The 21,765-nt window shown below is 40.3% G+C and overlaps 1 protein-coding gene across 1 annotated transcript in view; it reads right to left on the bottom strand.

Annotated features, from left to right (window-relative positions):
* INSC (INSC spindle orientation adaptor protein) overlaps positions 1 to 21,765 on the bottom strand; it is a 124,689-nt gene that overhangs the window by 47,607 nt on the left and 55,317 nt on the right. The window contains exons 3-6 of the mRNA XM_053392287.1: positions 8,508 to 8,853; positions 6,910 to 6,962; positions 6,441 to 6,564; positions 5,430 to 5,543 (exon numbers count right to left, since the gene is read on the bottom strand). Coding sequence (XP_053248262.1) covers positions 5,430 to 5,543; positions 6,441 to 6,564; positions 6,910 to 6,962; positions 8,508 to 8,853 — 637 coding nt within the window. The remainder of the gene's footprint in view (positions 1 to 5,429; positions 5,544 to 6,440; positions 6,565 to 6,909; positions 6,963 to 8,507; positions 8,854 to 21,765) is intronic.

The raw sequence follows: 21,765 nt of genomic DNA, 5'->3' as shown, positions 1-21,765 counted from the left end.
TAATTGTCAGAGGAATTGCCCTTCCCTTAAAGACCAATTATTTCCCCACTACCGCCATTCCTCTGCAAGTTTATTTAAACTTTCCTTCGCTATTTAAATAGAGCTGGCTCGAATCATCCCTCGCCATTGGCTGATGTGAGTTGCAATCAAACAACTTTCAGAGGGCCACATGTTAGCCCCCCCGGTTTAAAACATCCTCGGCAGGGACAAAATTGGCCTCAGAGTCACACTTCTTCAGAGGCCCATTCTACCACTTCATCTGGGATATATTTTTTGACCTCACAGTGGCCCTCATTGCACATGAAAACTTCACCTGCCATTTTTGGGCATGTCCCCTGAGCTTTTCAGCTACACTAATATCAGCTTTCCACAAGCAGGAAACCCAAGCTGTGTGTGTCTGTGTGTGAAAGCAAAGAAATGAAATATCGGAATGTGACATAGTTTTATAAATGTTTGCACACATGACTAAAAAACAATTACACTGCACTTATCCTAAATCAAAGGCAATATGTACTGTGCAGAGTTTGTCACTGCACGTTTAAAAGCCAGTGCAGTTGATCAGTTTACAGAATGGCAGCAGGACCATCAGGCTTTACTGAAGGGCTATCTTTCTTCTCTACAGCCTTATTAAGTGGGAACTTTAAATGGATGACACTGCTAAGTCCCCGCTGACACTATTGCATTAGCTGGAAACAACTGTGTGACAAAAAGGCTGCACGGCCGCATGCTTTCATCTACCACTGACAGAAAGTGAACTATCAGCGTACTTTCAGCAAAAAGCAAAATATATTAACTGCATAATATCATTTGCAGCTTAACACATCCACTGAGAGAGGAGATGCCAGGTTCAGCATGAAATGGTCCCTGCATCTTCAGTTGCCTTAGTCCGCAAGGGAGACCAGAATGCCTCCATGGAATAGGAAACATTTAGTTTAGAAAAAGGTAAGGGAGAACATGAGAAAGAGGTGCAAAATTATGCACAGTGCGTAAAGATAATAGAACCTGGGGTCATCTAGTGAAGCTGAGTGAATTAAGTATTTCTTCAGACAGTTCATAGTTACACTGTAGCATCTACTGCCACATAATGAAGTGATGGCCACCAACTTGGATGGCTTTAAAAGGGGACTGGACAAATTCCTGGGGGATAATAATAATAATAACTACTACTACTACTACTACTACTACTTATATCCCATCCATCTGGCTGGGTTTCCCCAGCCATTCTGGGCGGCTCCCAACAGAATATTAAAAACACGATAAAACATCAAACATTAAAAACTCCCCCTAACAGGGTTGCCTTCAGATGTCTTCTAAAAGTCAAATAGTTGTTTATTCCCTTGACATCTGATGGGAGGGTGTACCACAGGGCAGGCACCACTACCGAGAAGCCCCTCTGCCTGGTCCCCTGTAACCTCACTTCTCACAGTAGAGGAACCGGCAGAAGGCCCTTGGCGCTGGACCTCAGTGTCCGGGCTGAATGATGGGGATGGAGACACTCCGTCAGGATATCAATGGCTATTAGTCATGAGAGCTACATGACATGCAGTATTGGAGGCAGAATGTCTCTGAGTACCAGTTGATGGGTATCACAAGTGGAAGGTGCTACTGCACTCATGTCCAACCTGAGAGCTTCCCAGAGGCAACAACTTGGCCACTGTGGGAAAGAAAATGTTGGTCTGGTCCAGTAGGGCCTTTCTCATTCTTGTGTTTCAGGAAGAGCATGCAAGCCAATGTGATGTAGAACCTAGGATTAGAATTGACAGCTGGAGCTCTGCACTCTACAGAAATGCCTCTTTGTGTTTCATTTCTGTCTCTCTCCCTGATAGAAGGTAAAGCCAGTTTATCATAAAACAGCTGGTTCAAAGAGAAAGCTATTTGGGTACAGTGGATTGCCATGCAGCTTGGGCAATTTTCTCCATACGCTGCACAGGTCACGCATTGCATAGGCAGCTGAAGGGGGAGACTGAAAGAGGTTCAAAGGAGACTCGCAATGTGGTCTGTTTTTTAAAAATAAAGAAACAAATAAATGAAAAATAAAGGTTGCGGGAGGCAAAGCAGATGGTTTAACAACTTCAAGAAACTGAACATGTTTAATCTAAGAGGGAAAGGATTAAAGGAAGGAGGCTGCAGGAGCTTTTCAAACATTCTTGCTCCTGAGCGTTAAATGCTGGACTCAACCCTTTATTTACCACAGGATGAAAAACCTGGTGTGATCGAAGGGCATTCTAAATATCAGAGCTATAGGGCTGAGAAACATTTTAATGGAAATCCACTCAACCTCCTTTATTAAAACAGCATTGATTTTCATGGTGTAGCCTGTAATAATAAAGGGATGAATCTGTTCCGTGGAGGTCTGTGCAAGAAAGAGAGATGAGTAAACTGCCTAATTTAAGGTCCCCCTTCTACATCCTCCAGCCATGTGAAAACTGATGCTTTGTTTTATTTTTATTTTTTAAAAAACAACCCTAATAGTCATCCAGTTCATAAGTCTTGACTCCAATGTCACTGGTATGGTGAGCAAGTCGTAACTCATGCCCTCACTGCCTCTTTGGTGGGCTCAGAAGATCCCCTTCGGAGAAAACTGTTTACAGGAATCTTAACCATGTTTCTGTGTTTGTCTGTCTGTCTGTCTGTCTGTCTGTCTGTCTGTTTGGTCTTGCCTTATTCTTAACTGTGACAAACACTGAAATAATTTAGAAATAATTTGCTTTAATAGAGCCCATTTTCTACAAGTCCAACAAACCATCCTTAAGATTAATAACCCCGCTTAACTAAGGTCTTATTGTGATGGCAAAGCTTTAAAAAGACAGATTGTTTTTGCAAACGCGGTAAGATTTATGGGTCTGGAAGCTGACAGTCCAAAAGGCAGAGCCTAACAGACAAACCGTGATAGAGAATTTTCTCTTCAAATCTTCTGGTCAATATGTACAATTTAATGTTTTCAAACACTATATGTATGCCCTGCTTTACTTTTCCCACACAAAATGAGATAAATATAAAATCAAGATGGGTAAGAGGAGTCCAGTGGAAGGGGCTTTGGTTTCCTCTGCCATGTAGCTCTACAGCTGAAAGACCAGAACTCTGGGTTACTGAGTAATGGACCAAATGAAGCACTTTGTTACACAACCCACAAATCACTTAATTATCAGGATACCAGAATGGCCAATGACTTGCCCTCATGGGTTCCTCAGAGCATTTAGCTGCCTACATGGACAGGAGCACCTCTGGTTTGGGCAGATTATCTCCATGCCTTCATTAACTATGGCTTCTCTTGTGTGGTTATTTGCTTGGATCATACAGCTTCTGTTCACACAAGTACCAAGCTAACATGGAAAGATACCCATCAATTTTGGGATCATTATGGTAGGCACGTGTGATGGTTATAGGGGTTGCTCGTGCGTAAGTTGCCGCCACTCCTGGCTAGGTTACCTGGTTGAACCCTTTCTGCCTGGACAGCCCTTCACTTCGTGGCTGTTTCAGTCGCTGGCAGAATCCGTCAGTGGGCGTTTCTTGAACTTCTTCCAGCAAAGAAGTTCTTTGACGCCAAGTCTCCTCCTACTCTCCCTGCGCGGAAGTCTTCTGCGCAGGGAGGGTGTGGGCAGCGGAGCACCCGTGCTCTCTCCGCTGGTCTCCGGTGAAGAGTCCTGGAGCCTCCTCTCCGATTCCCCCATCTGCCCCCCTTCTCCACTGGTGTTACGCTGATTTCCTTCCCCAGCAGATGGGCTGCCTCTCTGCCTGCTGGGACCCTCTCCGGCATCCCTCTGGAGCCTTCCCTCCGCCTCTGGCTCCGATGGCAGTTCCCTGACAGCACGCTTCCAAAGCAGCTTGTAATTTGGGTTTTAGGTGAATTTCTTTTTTAGGGTTAGAATAACTTCAGAAAGGACTATTGTGGCCACAGTTATTAGCTGTAGTAACTTAATGGAAACTCCAGGTTTGGGGAGTAATATATCTGATGAGGATGATGAAGTAGTCAAACAACAAGTGATGGCTCTCAGCATTATGCTTGTGAGCCTGATCCATATCAGAGACAGAATGCTGGGCTAAATGAAATGTTGACCTAAGCCAAAGAGACCATTCTTATGCTTGTAGGCTGAGAACACAATCCTAGAGGCTAAATAGCTCTTAGCCATTTATTTGCTGCTCTTAAAGCTGCTTCTTATTTTTGACTGTTCTTGGCACTCTCTTTTATCTTATTTTGTACTGTATTGATTTTGTGTAAGCTGCCTTGTGTACTTTTTGTAGAAAAGTAGGCTGTGAATTCAGCAACAATAAGCAAAATAATATACAGCAATAATTCAAGGAACTCACAGTATTATTCCATGCAAATTTATTCAAATGGAAATTCCACAGTGCTCTATGGGGCTTATTTTCACATAAATGCACATACGATTTCAGTCTGTTTCATCTAACAGATTGGCTATGTCAAATATAATATATTATATTTACTTCTCTTTGTTACCACTCCATGAAATCTTGTATAAGTATGAAGAACCCCAACACAATGCCTAAGCATAAAGTTCATTTTTTCATTGAAACCATTCAATCAAGGTGACTGACAGCCCAAACAACTTCTTGTCAACTGACCTTTTGAAATTAAAAAGATGTGAAGAGGCAATCAATTGAAGTAATAGAAAGTTCAAATGATTTATTTTATTTTATTTTTATAGAAAAAACTTGTTTTGAAAGAACCTTGTATCTCTGTGAAATTAAGACCACATCTTCTGGTGACAAATGATTCTGTCATTTATTTATTAATTATTACATCACAATTTTTTCCCATCTTTCCTCTGTAGCTCAAAGCAGAATACATGGCCCATATTCCATTTTGTCTTAACAACAACCCTACAATGTAGTTGAAATATACCAAAAAAAAAAAAAGTCCAGTAGCACCTTAGAGACCAACTAAGTTTGTTCTTGGTATAAGCTTTCATGTGCATGCACATTTCTTCAGATACCTTAATGTAGGTTAGGTTGAGAGCTGGCGGTTCTTGCCCATGGAACTCTCATTCTAGTGAAGCCCATCAGAGTGCTTCACTGAGTTCATTCTGCAAAGCAGCAACTACCTTCCTCTGCAAGGCAGGATAATGGGTAGTGCCTTGGGCTCCTGCTACTGTTACATTGCTAGGCTGGCTTGCTAAACAGCTGCTTTGGTTATTGTGGTTTTAATATTGCAACTGTTTTACAATTGTTTTGACAATATTTATCTTGGCAAATATGAGAGCCCATTTGGACTGACTTGTGGACATTTTTTTTTTTTAGATAGAGCATGAATAGATAGATTGAGATAGAGCTTCAGAAACACTGATTTCCTCTTAGAATACAGAATAGCTTTCTGGTCATTTCATGTTACAAGACACCTACAAAAGAACACATGTGCCAACAAAGATCCTCAGAAGTTTTCAGATTGCCTGAGTACAAGGGGGGCTTACCTTAGCAATGATGCGGCACAGGTGAGAGCCTTCCTGGGTAAGACTGAACAAGTTGCTGGTAGCTGACTCAGCAGAATACAGATTATCTGATGTGTCTATTTCTCTCACCAGGTTCTGGGCAACAAAGACAAGCATAAATTTCATTTACTTCCACATATATGTGCAAACAGAGTGATGTCTAGGGCTTGGCTTCTTGGTTTCTTGTGAATTTAGTTAGCTTAAAGCTTTGTGTTGAAACTGCAGAGTTTTTGTTTAGGGGAAAGCGCCCTTACAGTGGTACCTTGGTTCTCAAATGCCTTGGTACTCAAACAGCTTGGAACCCAAACACTGCAAACCCGGAAGTAAGTAAGTAACCCGGTTTGCGAACTTTTTTCAGAAGCTGAATGTGCTCCGTTTCAAGTGTTACGCTTCCGTTTTGAGTGCAACACTTCCGTTTTGAGTGTTACACTGAGGTCTAGCTGTTTTTGCTATTTATTTTGCTCTTTTTGTTTTGTTTTTGTGACTGTGTGGAACCCAGTTCAGCTATTGATTGATTGACTGATTGATTATTGTGTGACTGCAGTACATTGTTTATTGCTTTCATTTTATAGATCCATGGTCGTGTTAGATAGTAAAATTCATGTTAAATTGCTGTTTTAGGAGTTGTTTTTAAAAGTCTGGAACAGATTAATCCATTTTGCATTACTTTCTATGAGAAAGCACGCCTTGGTTTTGGAATGCTTTGGTTTTGGAACAGACTTCCTGAAGGGATTAAGTTTGAGAACCAAGGTACCACTGTATAAGAGAACAAGGGAGGCATTCATGGTGAGTTCTGGCACCTCTTTTTCTAGAAAAATGGCCCTGGGAAAAGCCAAACTGCATTTCCAAACCCCCAAAATGAGAACATCAGTGATGAATCCCAGGAGACCTCAGAGGCTGCATGATACATTCATGGGATGAAAACCAAGCAAATATTTTAATACTTCCAAACATTTTCCTTATTGTTACATATAGTTAAGAATATTTACTAACCTTTATTTCATGTGTTAAAGCTAGTTCTATCAATTGGCCAAAATACTGTGCAACTGTGGTTAGAGCATCATTAATACAAGATTTCATAGACTTTAATATCTGCTCATCTTCAATCTGGATGCACCTGAAAGGAAATGTAAGAAAAATAGTGCAATTGTCCCTGTGGTGCTTCAGCCATCATGTGAACAGAAGCTAAGCCTTAACCAAGATGTGAGACCAAACAGTAGCTCTTAATATTAAGGCACCAATTTAAGATGATGACCCAAAGCGCCAGTTCACTTCTGTTAAGAAATAGGCTAAAACACAGAAATGTAGAACCCCGCTATGTAGAACCGCCATTCCTCTACTAACAGAAAAAAATATTGCCTGCATCAGAGCCAACAGATTACAAGCACTAATTGAGAATATAAAGTGATCCATTTATTTCAAACCAATTATAGCAATGGGCAAAACAAATATTTTATATTACCTTTCAGTAACTGTTGTAAGTTCAGAACATTTTTCCACTAGCATTTTTTCATACTGCAGATGAAAGAGAACAGAGATGTGTTGTTTTAGTGTTATAGTTTGTCTTTGCATTATGGGAAATGATAGAATTACATTGCTTTAAACAGAACCAAAGGATGAATTTTAATTTAAAGTATTTTTAAAGTAAATTTAATTGATTGTGGCTTAGAGGGGCAATTTAGAGCAGGAAATCAATGGGGAAAGAAGTTTTAAGGACTTTCCTCCCACCAACCCCCCGTTTCTCTGCTCTAAGCACCCTCATTTCAAAGTGGCTTTTCTTTAAAACAGGGGTGGGGAATCTGTGGCTTTCTAGATGCTTCTGGAGGGCATCTTCCATCATCCCTGTCCATAGGCCATACTGGTCAAAAACGATGGGATTTGGAGTCCGACAGTATATGGAGGGCCACAGACTTCCCCTCCCCTGCTCTCAAAAAGAGGTTGTTTAAGCATGTGCATGTAACATTAGTCTGGCATTTAAAGATGCTAACTTGAGAAAAATTCTAAGAGGTGGAAACTGAGCTGTACCCAATCAGCTGGGTTTTGAAGAGAGTACATAGAGTGTGTTTTGAATGCAGAAGGTTCCAGGTTCAGTCCTTGACATTGCCAAACTAAAACATTCAACTAATGAGCCCTACAAGCAGAAGCCCATGTAACGACTTCGAGCAATTAGGTTTGCCCCCTTTCTCTTCCCCCTGTGTGTCCCCTATAGCCCCCCCCTTTGGCTCTGGGAGACTCAGGGAAACCCCTGAAACAGCAGGGAGGGGGGACAAGGAGAAGGCAGGCTATTCCACTCGGCAAACAGAAATGCTTGTGGGAGCCAGTGTGGTGTAGTGATTAAGAGCGGTAGTCTCGTAATCTGGTGAACCGGGTTCGATTCCCTGCTCCTCCACATGCAGCTGCTGGGTGACCTTGGGCTAGTCACACTTCTCTGAATTCTCTCAGCCCTGCTCACCTCACAGAGTGTTTGTTGTGGGGGAGGAAGGGAAAGGAGAATGTTAGCCGCTTTGAGACTCCTTCGGGTAGTGATAAAGAGGAAGAAGAAGAAGAAGAAGAAGAAGAAGAAGAAGAAGAAGAAGAAGAAGAAGAAGAGTAGTAGTAGTAGTAGTAGTAGTAGTTTGGATTTGATATCCTGCCTTTCACTCCCCTTCAGGAGTCTAAAGCGGTTGATATAAAGCGGTATATCAAATCCAAACTCTTCTTCTTCTCTTCTCTTGTGCTGATGAAGCTATCTGTTCAACACTACACTGAATTCCTCCCATAGGTAGGAAGTGATGTCAAGGGCCCCTGGCTGTTACCTTGGAAAGCAAGATGCCTGTCAGAGCTATTGAGCTGGATGGGGAAACAGTCTGAGCTAGTATAGGCAGCTTGATAGGTTTCCCACTATTACATGATGTGTCTATTTCCAAAACCCAAGAGGATGAATTGGTAATATGTTTAGAATAAGTTTTATTCAAAACGAAACAAAAACATGCATGTAAAGTTTTCTATGGGGTCTTTCCTTTAAAAACAAACAACATTTATATCAGCATTCTGGATGCTGTCATTTCACAGTAATCCTACCTGATGCATTTCTTCCCAAGAATTCCTCTTGAATGTATTGTATTCATTTATCATTGAACGGACATGGCAGTTGACTCTTACTGTCATGCTGTGGACCCTCTCCCACCTGTTCTTCTCTAGTTTTTGAACGATCCTGGTTAGCTCAGTGCTTATAATCCAAGCTCTTTTCAGCAACAACTGCAAGTTATCACAAGCGCTGTGTTCCGATGACAGAGAAAATTCACTTTGGGCATCTTCTTCTAGGCTGATTGGTTTCGACTGAAGAATACACATGCATTCACAATCAGTCATGAGCTTCAAGTCTTCCATCCACCGTTGAACAGAGTCTACCTGGATTAAATGCATACTGAAAAGAAGGGTGGGGGAAGATGAAAATACTACATATTAGTATACTAGCTTCTATCTAGTAAATCTGGCGCAGAGCTTCTACATTTCAGGCACAAGATTCAGGCACAAAAAGTATATTGAAGTTCCATTGGGCATATGAAAATGAATATCGGCTGAATGCTAGACATTCTAAGGTTGATTCCATAAGCATTAATTTTCTGGATTCTATCAAATATCCACGTTTCTAACAGTGGACAGGCAGATTTATTGGCGAGTCAAAATTTAGGGTCTGATAGAGACAGCCATTTCCTGTTTTTTGTCCCCAAGATACTATATACTGCCTCCATTTAGAGATTATATTTTATCCATAATCATGGCTAATAGCCATGATTATGGATAAATAGACCATTTATCTCAGTTTGAGAAAAAGGCAACAGAATCTACTTTGTTCCAGCTAATCCACTTTATGAACTACAGCTACACATGGTTTATAATTTGTCTGCATGCATAAACTGCACAGTAATGTCCATTCCTGCAATAGCTGACATTTGGCTGAATCATATGTGCCTGTTTAACACAAAATACCCACAAAATTCCTGAGATTATGTTACATATGCACATAAGATATGCACATTAGCCATAGATTTCCCATTCATGGTGGCATATGCAACTCTGCTTAAAGGTTTGGTCTTGAGTACCTGCTCCCCATTCCACTCCCCAGCAAGTTAGTAGCTTGTTTTCACTGTGATTATTTAACATGCCAGTCACACTTTTATATAAGACTGGTGTCAGATTCTAAACATTTATTTGAATGTCAGTCACAATGTTTTAAGTTGCTTGCAAGTCTGGGTATTCATAACCAGCATTAGAACCCCAGAGCTATTTCATATCACAATTTCCCATGCAGCAACTCAAATTGACTTGTTCAGTAATTTGGGGGTGTTGAACTAATCTTGTGAACATTGGACACATGTCCAGACCTTATTGTTTACAGATGACACAAGAATAAGCACACTGCCAGTTATGCTCAACTGAGAGGTGCTGCATCGTCTGTCACTACAGAGGAGCCATACAGAGAAGTGTACTGACCTTGCTGTGAGGGGATTATTCGCAAATTTAATCTGAATGAACCTTTGATCTGCAAGCCAAAATTTTGACTCTAGGAGGATTCATTGAGGTATCCAGCAACTTTCCTGAGCTAGCTCCAAAAGTCACAAGAGTTACCTTAAACTCAATCTATGACCAATATTCTTCCTTATTATGGGTTGTAGTTTTCATGTGCTGTAGTCTTCAAAGCTGTAATTTGATTAGTTATGTTTTGTGCCTGTTGTATTTTCATACTGTAATAGCTTCTTTCATTCATACTCTTGTTCTCAAGATTCTGATTTGTTTTAGTGGATTCACTTATTTTTCCTGGGTTGCATCCAATGGTGGTTTTGCCTTGGCAGGAAACATTTCAACTTGCACAAGTCATTTTGCCATTCCCTCTCTAACCAGTTTGACCCTGAGTTGCTCCTGAGGATTACTGGGCCTTCTAGAATAGAATGGGGTATGGCCGAGAGGGCTGCAGTAGTCTGGTGAGGTTGGCAGCATTTGGGTGCCCCGGGGTGCACAAGTAAAAACATTTCCCCCTAAAGCAAGGCCATTATTTGATGCAACCCTTTATTTGAATATATATATATATATATATATATATATATATATATATATATATATATATAAAATCATGGAACATAAAATCCAGTCCTCATAATAGATTTCATAAATGCATTTTGTATTCAGTACTGTGGTACGTCAGGTTACTAACTTAATTCGTTCCGGAGGTCTGTTCTTAACCTCAAACCGTTCTTAACCTGAGGTACCACTTTAGCTAATGGAGCCTCCCAGTGGCACGCAATTTCTGTCCTCATCCTGAGGTAAAGTTCTTAACCCGAGGTACTACTTCCAGGTTAGCGGAGTCTGTAACCCGAAGTGTTTCTAACCTGAGGTGTTTTTAACCCAAGATACCACTGTATTAGCCTGGCTACATATAAAACAACCATACTAGGTGTATTTTATAGTCCAGAGTGGAATCTTAAGAACAGCAGCTACTTTGCCTTTCAAGGTGCACAACATCTCCAAACAAGCTGCAAATATATAGCTCTAAGCACCACTATATTACTTCTTTATTATTCTACATTTATTCCCTGGTTTCAGGGAATCAATAACTGAACCAGCAGAGAGAAACCTTTACAGGCAGGGAAACAGCTTAACTGGTTTTCCTGAGATTAATAGAAGTATTAGAATGGCAATCATTCTGAGCCCACACTAACAGCTATAGAAATGGCACTGCCTTTACCGTTCCTCTTAGAGATGCTCTTGATTCAGACCCTAATTGGATTTCAGGAATCGATGCTGGGAGTGTTGCAAAAAAAAGGGGGGGTATTTTCTGACCTGTACCATGAACATTCATGCTGAATGTTTTGGGTATACCGGTATGTTCGGTAGTTCTAGAACTTGAATGAAAACTATAGTTACAGGCCATTTGTCTTAAGCTTGAATTGTTGCTGGGCATGCATCTTTCAGCAAATGTAATTACTGTGATCCAAACATCTAAAGGAGTCTCAGGGTACTATAGTAAGAGTTGTGTGTGTCGGAAATAAGAACTGCCTTGTAGGGCAGGGGGCAAGAGAATTAGATTGTGAGCTTTCACCTTTCACTTACAAGGTTTAATTCATCTAATAGATTTTATCCTGCCTTTCAGTGTATCTCCACTATCCAATCGTCCAAGGCAGTTCATGAGTAGGATCCTGGGTTTGAAATACAAATGCACATTTATGCAAAAATTAGAGCACAAGCTTTGAAAGTAGAAGGTTCTGGGTTTAATGCTCAGCTTTTTCAGATAGGGATGGGAAAGACTCCTGCCTGAAGAGCAACTATATACAGTACCAAGCAACATGGACCATTGATCGGATTCAGTATAGGACAGCTTCATAAGCTGATATGAATTCACATGTCTTCAATATTATGTTTTCCAATATTCTATAATGCTGTGGGGTTTGTGTCAAAATATTTCTCTAAAATACATGAAGAACAGCATTATAAAAAAGCTATGAGAATTATAAATATCTTAGCATTGTAAGTGTTTTGGACCTATAGATAGATGATAGATATAGATAGATGATAGATGATAGATAGATAGATAGATAGATAGATAGATAGATAGATGATAGATAGATAGATAGATAGATAGATGATAGAGATAGATGATAGATAGATAGATGATAGATAGATAGATAGATAGATAGATGATAGATAGATGATAGATAAATAGATAGATAGATAGATAGATAGATAGATAGATAGATAGATAGAGATAGATAGATGATAGATAGATAGATAGATAGATAGATAGATAGATAGATAGATAGATAGATGATAGATAGATATAGATGGACATTTGTGTAACTGTCTAGAGATGAGCTGTTCGTGTGTATCAAACCCTGCACAGACCTAACAGCAGGTTGAACATGTCAATCTCTGACAAAACTGATCATCTCTTTAGTGGGAAGAAAAACTTTCAGAAGAGCAGATGGCTGGTGCTATTAAAGCTGACATTTCGTTGCTGGCAGTGTCAGAAACAATTCTGCTCATCCCCCAGTGGCAAATGCAGAGAGACATCTTCAACGTGTGCAGTTACTGGTCCAGCCAGGCACACACCATCCTTTCTAGAGACAGATGCATTGTATTGTAAAGCCTTCAAAATTTGAGAGTTTCCCGTTTATGCCAAGGAGTCCGGTCCAAAACACTTTAGATAATAAAGTAAAATACATGGCTAAACAAAGTCAGTCACATTTCAGGTGAAGTAAAGTACTATTGATTTTCAATGTGATGAGCTCCTAAGTATTGTCATTTCTTAGAATGATTTAGGCTAAGACTCTGAACTCCCATATACTTACAATATATACAGTAGAGTACAAATGAAATAATTGAGAATAATCCACGTGAATGGCTTGAGGACTTGCATTTTTCTTCTATATCGCTTTTACAGAAATTCAGAAAAATACATGAAAAACATAGACAGAGTCACTACATTTAAGGCACCCACAGAAAACCAGCTACTTTATCAAAAGCCAAACAGAACAGCTAGGATTAGATTTCAGTCATTAATCCAGTTGTGTACACAGTCACACTGAAGGTGACTTGAGCAAATGTAATTAGGTACACAACATCCATCTTGGACTCATGAAGACCTGATTCATAAACCATAATGCTTGCAATTAAGCCTGATCTCTTCCATTAAAGACAGCAAGGCTTAGTTGGCTTGTGGGTAATAGCTCAGGTTTAATTGGTATGAATCTTGTGCCATAAATTACTTAGAATATGCATGTGATGCATAAGCCAAAACTGACTTCTCTTCTGTCCTTGGTTACAACCCTACAGTTATGAAAATCACTGTTCTGAAAATCTAAGATTCTACATTATTTTGAATGGATCTATGCCAGCGCTAGTCACACATTAGTTGTATTTAGATGTCACAATAAACCATGGTTATAATGAAGGTTGCAAGCATTGCCTCCCCCAGGCTTGCACTTATTTCACCTCTTCTGGCTTGTCTACAAGGAATTTGGAAGTTTGGGGTTCCATTTTTCATTAGCAAGAGCTTGTCATCTCTTTCCAGTGAAACAAACTATGTTTATTCTTAATGTGTTTGAAAGAAGCCAACTTCAAACAATGGCTTGTTTCAATGAACCAGAGTTAAGATTAACCAAAGTTTAAGGTTTGACAAACATGTGAGAAGTGAACGTTTCTGATCTCCTCACAACTTTACTAGCGGAGGATGGGGAGCATAGTAGCCTGGGAGTGGGGGAGAGGCTAAACTAATTCCCATCACAATAAACCATAATTTATCATGATATCCAAACACAGCCATTCTGTACAGCTAAAGGTGAATCTAGGGTCCTTTCTCAGGTGTGTTCATTCTTTTCAAACCATAATGTTGGGGAATCACAGGGCTCCTATCCAGCTCATAGAAAAAAGTATGAAAACTTACGTAAAGAGAGCTCTGCATACTCTCTCTCTCTCTCTCTCTCTCTCTCTCTCTCTCTCTCTCTCTCACCTAAATTAACTATGCAGAACCTGAGAAACACACATGGTTCAAATTGAAAAACACGCTCTCTACTTCCTCCATTTGGGCCTTTATATTCTTGACTTTTTTTTAAAGCCACAAATATCTGTGACAAACATGGTTTAATCACATTTGACCATATGCCCTAACCAAAATTACATGCTTTCCCAACAGTCTAAAATAATGCTTACAGAGCGCTACAGGAGCCAGTGGGAAAGTCTTCCAAATCTGGGGTGAGTAATAGACAGCCCAAACCTACATTAATTCACAGTATGGACCCTCTTAAATGTGTCTACACATTTACCTTTCCATTTCAACTATACACACACATCAATAATTATTTGCATAGCAGGCAACTAATTAAAGAAATTGTAGTCATCCTGTCCAGCAGAAATTATAGAAAATGAATTGCCTTGAGACAGGTCGTTTAAACAAAACAAAACAAAACAAATCCCTTCTGATTATTCAATCCATTTTTTTATATATGCTACCATAACCCCATTTCAGTTGAGGACCACTTTATGCTACACATGCTCTGCTTCATTTGCCTTTTATAACCCATAAGCATCCTATACTAGAGTATTTTATGAGTAGAATTTATGCTAGTGATCAGAATTTAGCAGGTGCTCACCACCTGCATCCAAACTGTGCTCCAAAAATGTTTGTATAAGAGCATAGTTTGCTGTCTCCTTCATGTGGTATCCTGCAATTCAGCATAGGATTCAGATAAAAGGGAGAAAGCAGCCATTTCCCACCCTAGAAAAGGGTGGAGGTCCATGGAGATGGGGCACACAGCAATTACTTGTGGGGAAAGCAAATTTCCACCATAAAGCACTGGATCCACTTTCCTACTGCAGTTAAGAGCAGTATAAATGCCATAGTCCACAACACCTGTCAACAATGGTAGATAAGGTAGATTGGTGAGCCACAGGTGATATTTAATGCTGTTAGAAGAAGTGTGTGCTAGCTTTGAAAGAATTAGGTGCAAGATGGGTAGAAGTTATATCTGAAACACGTATTCTAAGACATTTCAGCTCATCATTACAAACTAGAAGAGAATGTGGATTCATTTCAGTGACATGTTAAATGTCATTTCAGCTGGGGTCATTTTTTACCCTCAAAAAGTCATATAAAAGAATGCATAACAAATAAATGAAAATGAGGGCTAATGGATTGTTGCTAGCATGACACAGAAAAGCAATATTTTTTGAAGGAATATGAAGGAGTAAGCACTCGCCAGAGAACATGTAGTCGTTCTGATAAGTGACCTTAGTTTTTCATGAGCATTCATCCCGATTGGTGTTTGGGGAGGTCATGTGACAAACAGCATTCATCCCAATCTGCAATGTTTATACATTTTCCCGCCAAAATAATTTCTTCATCCCACACTTTTCAGTACAGATTGGTGCAGTGTAGATCAGAGCTTTTTTTTTCCAGCTGATGCTCAACGGAGCTCAACTCCAGCACCTCTCAGGTAGGCGCCATTGCCATTCCAAGAGAATAAGAGAGACGTTCATTGTGAACTCCAGCACCTCTTTTTCTAGAAAAATAGCACTGGTGTAGATGCACTAGCAAAACCAATCCAGCAGTCCAGTCAGTGCATCCGCGCCATGTCATTTTCCGCATCAACTTGCCCTTGCCCCTCTTGTCCCATAAGCAGCAGCAACAACACACCTGCCACAAAGCCAGTGTTGGGGCTCCACTCCACTTCTGGAGATATGGGGGGGAAGAGTGGGGAAGGGAAGGCAAAGCCATGGAAGGCTTTGAAGGTAAATACGAGGAGTCTGTGCTCCATTCAGGATCAGACAGAAAACTAATGTGGGGATTTCAGAAAGGATGCCGTTGTCTGCGTGATGAGAATGGTAAGGCATTAACCTTGGAGCTTTGTCAGTTTGTGCTAATTCTATTAAAAGCATAACACATTAAAGTTACCACTGTTAGAATATCAGAACATATACATCGGTATGGCATATTGACAAAAAGGCCATTTATCCCAACGTAACAATGGGGGGAAATAGCTACATATAAAAGCAGCAGTAAAAATAATTCAGGAGAAAAGCACATATCCTTCTGCCAGCCAAAGGTATTCTAGCTTAGGTAATTGAAAAAATATATATCTGCCCTACCTATGAATAACTGTGACTGGCCACACAGTAGCTTGTGGCTGCACCCTTTGCCAAGCCAGCTTTGCAATGTGTGTTTTCTGCAATCCTGATATTAAAAATCAACTAAATATTAAGTGCATGGATGGAATAATGCCCATGAATTAATGTCACCAGCAGCCACAAATGCTAAATTGGTTGTGCTAAGTTGCATCAAAAGAGTATTTTTCACTAACCCACTTTGTGCTCAGCCATCTGGACACAACGACAATTCCTGTGGAAGCCTACTACAACCTACAGTTTGCAGTCACAACAGCATCCTACCCACCGAGCCGGTCTGGAGCAGAGCAAGACTTAACCATCTTTTCTGACCAAACCTCACCCACCTGCCACACACACTACAGGTGTGGTGCAGGTAAGGGTGTGGCAGTGCCAGAAAGCAAAGACATGGAGGATAGTGGTGAACATTTTGAGGGATTGCAGTTGTGAGGGGATTGTTACTCAAGCCAACCTACTCAGGTTGGTGGACTAGGGATCTCCTCTTTGGCCCTGATGGCCTAATTGACTCTTTTCTTCTTTCCGGGGTCTGAGGTGCCCAATGGCTCTGTGGTGGTAAAAATGGCATTTGACTCCAGAAACTCACCTATATTTCCAAAAATGTTACTAGTGTGTCTGTAAATTTATGCAAAAGGTTAACTGATGGCATTGGGCAATTTTCTCAGTGTCTCGTTTTTCCAGTCTTCAGTTCAATTGTATGAATTCAAAAAAACTGAAAATTAAAATTCATCAGAATTTTAGTGCAAATTTTCCTAATATTTCACCTGATATAAACATTTTAAGCAAATATACCAAATGTAATGCACATATATATTTCACATTTACATCCATTTTTATCCACACTTTTTGGAGAACTATATCAAAAATTTCAGAGTTTTATTGGTGCCTGAAGCACATCATTGTTAGAAGAAAGTCTGTCTCACCGTGTAATTCCTTATAACTGACATAGGTGGCTATAAAAATTAAGTTTTTCAGAAAATTATTGTTGATTTCACTCCACCGGCATCGATTGTATTGATCATTATAATTGTACAGATGTAGGTTAGATGCAGCAGTACAGAGTTAATTTTTCTTGAATAAATCATCTTCATTGTCACCAGTGGTGACAAATTTATAAGTTATGAATATGCACTTGTTATTACAAAGCCTGGATATCTACATGGTTAATGAAGTGTTGCAGCAACACTTCGGAGTATCTGATGATTAAGAAGTCCAGAGTTGTTGACAGAATATTTATTCAGTTGACTGGTATATATCATCTAAAAACATGGCCAAAACCAAAAAAAAGAAGCAATTAAAAGGCATGCATGAGGGGCACCAATTCCACAATGAAACCCATCTGGAAGCATCCAAAAGAGAATAAGGTTTAGACTGTATTGTGATTAAAGCAATGTTTTCACCCAATAGTTTGATCCTGTTGAGTATCTTCTACCTGCTTCCAGTACCTGTGCAATCATACAGAACCATTTCATTTATAGGAGCAATACTTTCACATACTTCCATCATGAATACTTGTGTAAATGTTGGTACAGCTGTTTTACTGGGATTTCTTTTCAAAGGAAAAGAATACAAATAGTCTTGCATGATACGCTTGTTGCAAACCAGTTTTTCTAAACGTGGAGCATAGTATACAGGAATAGCCCGGAAGTCTTTTATTTATTTATTTTTAAAAGTGTGATTTTCCAAATCTGCCGTGGAGAGGCTTACGTCAGAGAGAAGCTACAAGTCAGAGTCAGCAGTTCAGCAGGTTCATCTTTGAATTCTTTCAGTACTCTTGGGTGAACGCCAAGCAGTCCTGGTGACTTATTGCTGTTTAATCTATTAGCTACACTGAAACATTTCTTCCACCGAAATGTTAATGTGTGACAGCTTTTCGGATATGCTACCACAAGACAATAAATAATTCAGGGGTGGGTATTTCTCCAGTATCCTCTGTCCAAGGAGGATAGACAGATGTGGAAAATTCATTAACCTTTTACACAGCAGTTTTCATGATCCAAGAGCTTGTCACTTATAGTGGCCCAGTTATCCTTCAGAATACCTGAGAAGCTACACTGTCCTTATACCTGAAATACTGATATTGTAGTAGCACAACTTGTCTAAACGGTTCTGCAAATAAAGCTCTGGACCCCCTCCTTTGCGAGGGTATATTTTCCCTTTACGATGTCCTTTCTTTGTTTCTTGATGTCATCGTTCACAGAAATACAAGGTAGAATCCAACAGAAGACCAGAATTGGGGGGAACAGGGAACTATGGGAATGAGGAATCATGAGAAGCCCGAGACATTTTGGCACCTGAGACAAGCCACCAGTTGGTGCTCACCCCAATCTCACCCTGCCGGGGAAGAAGGAATAAGTGAATATCTACCTCAGAAACAAGAGAAGAATAAAGATCTACATTGGAATTTGCTGCCTCTGTGGATCCTGCCACCTAAGGTGGTCCTGCCCTTTTTTGCTAATGGATGCCTTTTTGTCAATGGAACGAAGACTACTAAATTCTACCTACAAGACCAATTATTCCTCTCCAACATTCACTAACCAGGTGCCTTCACTGACTGATATATCCACCTAACTACGTACACAATGTAAGCCATATAACACCAGAGAACTAGTCTCACGAAATCCTGCAGCTTAACTTCTGCTAGCAGGATTCATTTTGCAAGTCACCTGGCTCCATAGCTGTATGAATAAGCTAATCACATAAGTTTTGAAATGCATGAATCAGCCAAAAAAACAACCACCCCACCCAAAACACCAATACTTCGCTAACCCTGATCTTACCAACACTTGCAATTTTATCCAGTCTGTGGTGACATCATGTTTTGAAAGGTTAAATCTCAAAAGGAATCAAAATTATGGAAACTCAGAGAATGAGAGGAGGTGTCTAAAGAGGTAATTAAGTGATTCAAGAATATGAAGTCACCCTACTCTTTTCTTGTCACTGAATGAGAATGGAGCTCATTCACTTCCCAGTGAATTTCTAAATGCAAATTAGGCACTCAGTATGCCAAGGCATTATTAAAAAAATGAACAATGTTTTCCAGAAAGAGAACACACAGAACAAAAATAAGCCAATTGTCCTGCGATGATTGTTGCTTTGGGCTCAAATAAAGTTCCATATTATTATACATGAAAAAAACCATTGGAATTAGAAAACTGAAACAGCAGTGGATGATATTGTCTTTGCCACAATAGCAATATCATCCTCTCAGGCTTGAGGATGTAACCCCTGACACTAAATATTAACAAGCAGATAGTTTTACTTCAGGAGCCAATTTGCAATAGAAAATAAATATTAGAATAAAAATATTGTTCCAAATATATATGTCTCCCTGTTTTACTCTAAGTAAATATGCACATTTTAAATATCTAGATTTTTTTCCCCTAGAGTATAAAAATTTCTGTATTATCTTGCCCTTTTTGTAGAAACAAAGAGAGAGACTTCCTGGCCCATTTAATTGTAAATTAAAAGTTTATAGGCCTGCAGACAAATAAATAAGCAAATAACTGGCTGGGGTTACGATTAATGTGTGAAACTCAGGAGCTTTACACCTCAGATGTGAACATAATAGCAGCAAAAATCCAGCCCTTAAAACTCAAATTATCAAACTAAAAACAGCAGCAAAACCAACAATCATCTCTTCATGCTCTGTTTCTTCCTGTGAGATATTATAGTTGGCTAATGTTTTCTAATATTGCTTCCTGTCCTGAACCCTGCGGGTAGAATGCACACACATAGCTGTATTAATGAGTAAAAAGATCTAACCATTTAAAGAGCTTGGAAGAGCTGGTTTTCACATCTAACAATCTGAAAAGTGAACTAGCCCAGCCAGCTTCCAGAAAAGAAAATGTCTGTACTGTTGTCCTTTCTGCTCTCTAGCCCCTTAAGTGAACCAGCTTCCCCTTCCAATTTGTCTTAACACCTTAGCTTAAAATGATGGTGGGTCCAAATGTTTAGACTCAAAACCACAGAAGTACATATTCTCATTCAGTCACAACATCCTATTATCAGAATATAATACATAGGCTGTCAGGATACGCAGAACTGATTGTTTTGCCTGGACTTCAGTGTTTCCTGACAGACTTTGTCTTGCGAGGATGTATTTTTAATGAGAGCAGGAAGCTACTTTTGAAAGGTGAGCACCTTCTGGAGAAAAGCAATAACAAGAATCCAAAAGAACCCAGGACTCCAGACACCTGCCATTTTTGGCACCCTCAGTTTACAAGCAGTTTTACTTAAAGTCTGTGGAAGCAGTGAGAAGGCTGGTATGTAGAAAAACTTTGGGGCTTGACTATTGTAACAGGGATTCTCTTCAGCGGCAGAAAAAGAGCAGGAGAGGAGATCTGTAGTTTAGGGTCTTCCATAAGTTTTGTTTTGCTAATAATTAGCTCCAGTGAGCTGCTCTAAAGATGATAGAGGTGTTGGTTTGGGATACCTGTCCTCTCATGTCAATTCCCTGATGTAACGCAAGCCCCTACCCTGACATTGAGAAAAACAGCATCAGAGTGGCACACAAACTCAGATTCTGTGTGGTTATAGCAGTGGCAGGGCAGCAAGTGTCGGTTTCAAGCCAAAAGTCAGAGGAATTGGCCACCCGCCAGGTGCCTCGGCTTGATTCCCTGTTGACCTCCCTGGCTGCATTCTCCAGCAGGCGCAGGCAAGGTCTCAATCGGCGATCCTCCTCTAACGTGAGAAGAACACACCACTCCTCCCCTCCATCCCCAGGGAGGGGAAAGAGACAGACAGAAATGTATTTACATGCCTTTATTCCTGTCTTTCCAGCAGTACAGAGAATCGTGTCTGTACTCTCTTAACTCCAACAGCAGAGAGAGAATAACTCCTCCCATGTACTTCCAGTACAGATCATGTGACACTCTGAGCTAACATCCGGTGCTCAGTACACTGAATAGACTGTCCTTTGTTCCCACGGTACAGTCCCAAAACATCAACATCCTGTTTGGCTATCCAGCCACCTGGAGCACGCTGCTGCATTGCTCCTTTTTCGTAACAGCAAGGTGGGATGGTTAGGCTAGACTCCATTATGTCTTCGTGATCAGAAGTGGAAAGGTTAAGCTTCTGACATTTCAACCTTGATCATAACAGGTAAATCCACAAATGAGCATAACTTCTTACATTGTTGAAGGAACTGTGCTGATTTGCATGCCAAGAGCCCGCGACCCGCAGTTCCCTAGTGGCTAACAAACACACAGACATGAGCATTTAGGTTTATGGGTTCAAATAGGCCACAACTTTATTGGTTACAGATGTGAGCAGTTTGGCTTAGGCATTGGGTGAAGCCAAGCTATATCTCAACTCCCACCCATCTGCAGGGAGTCCACCTAAGGGTAAACCACCAATAGGGGGAGCCCTATGATTTACATCAAATAGGGGCAACCCAAGAGGACTCCGTTGGGATTGTGGCATGGCCCTAGCCTACGCCTGGGCATAGGACAGGATCCACACCCATGGATCCCTTTAACAGAATATCCTTAATGAGGAAGGGCAGGCAGAAGTTACAGCCTCCTCTCCATCCAAACAAAGGCTTACCCAATGCCTAACCTCACAAAGTTGTGCCGATTGCTACAAGGTAGGCAAAAACCAAATGGCTGGTACCAATTTGCCAAGTGGAAAAATATCCTACCTGGCCTCAACAATATGGCAGCAA

Source organism: Podarcis raffonei, chromosome 1 (assembly GCF_027172205.1).
Source record: "Podarcis raffonei isolate rPodRaf1 chromosome 1, rPodRaf1.pri, whole genome shotgun sequence".
Taxonomy (NCBI): domain Eukaryota; kingdom Metazoa; phylum Chordata; class Lepidosauria; order Squamata; family Lacertidae; genus Podarcis; species Podarcis raffonei.
Note: the sequence above shows the minus strand (reverse complement) of the source record. Positions and strands in the feature narration are given on the sequence as shown.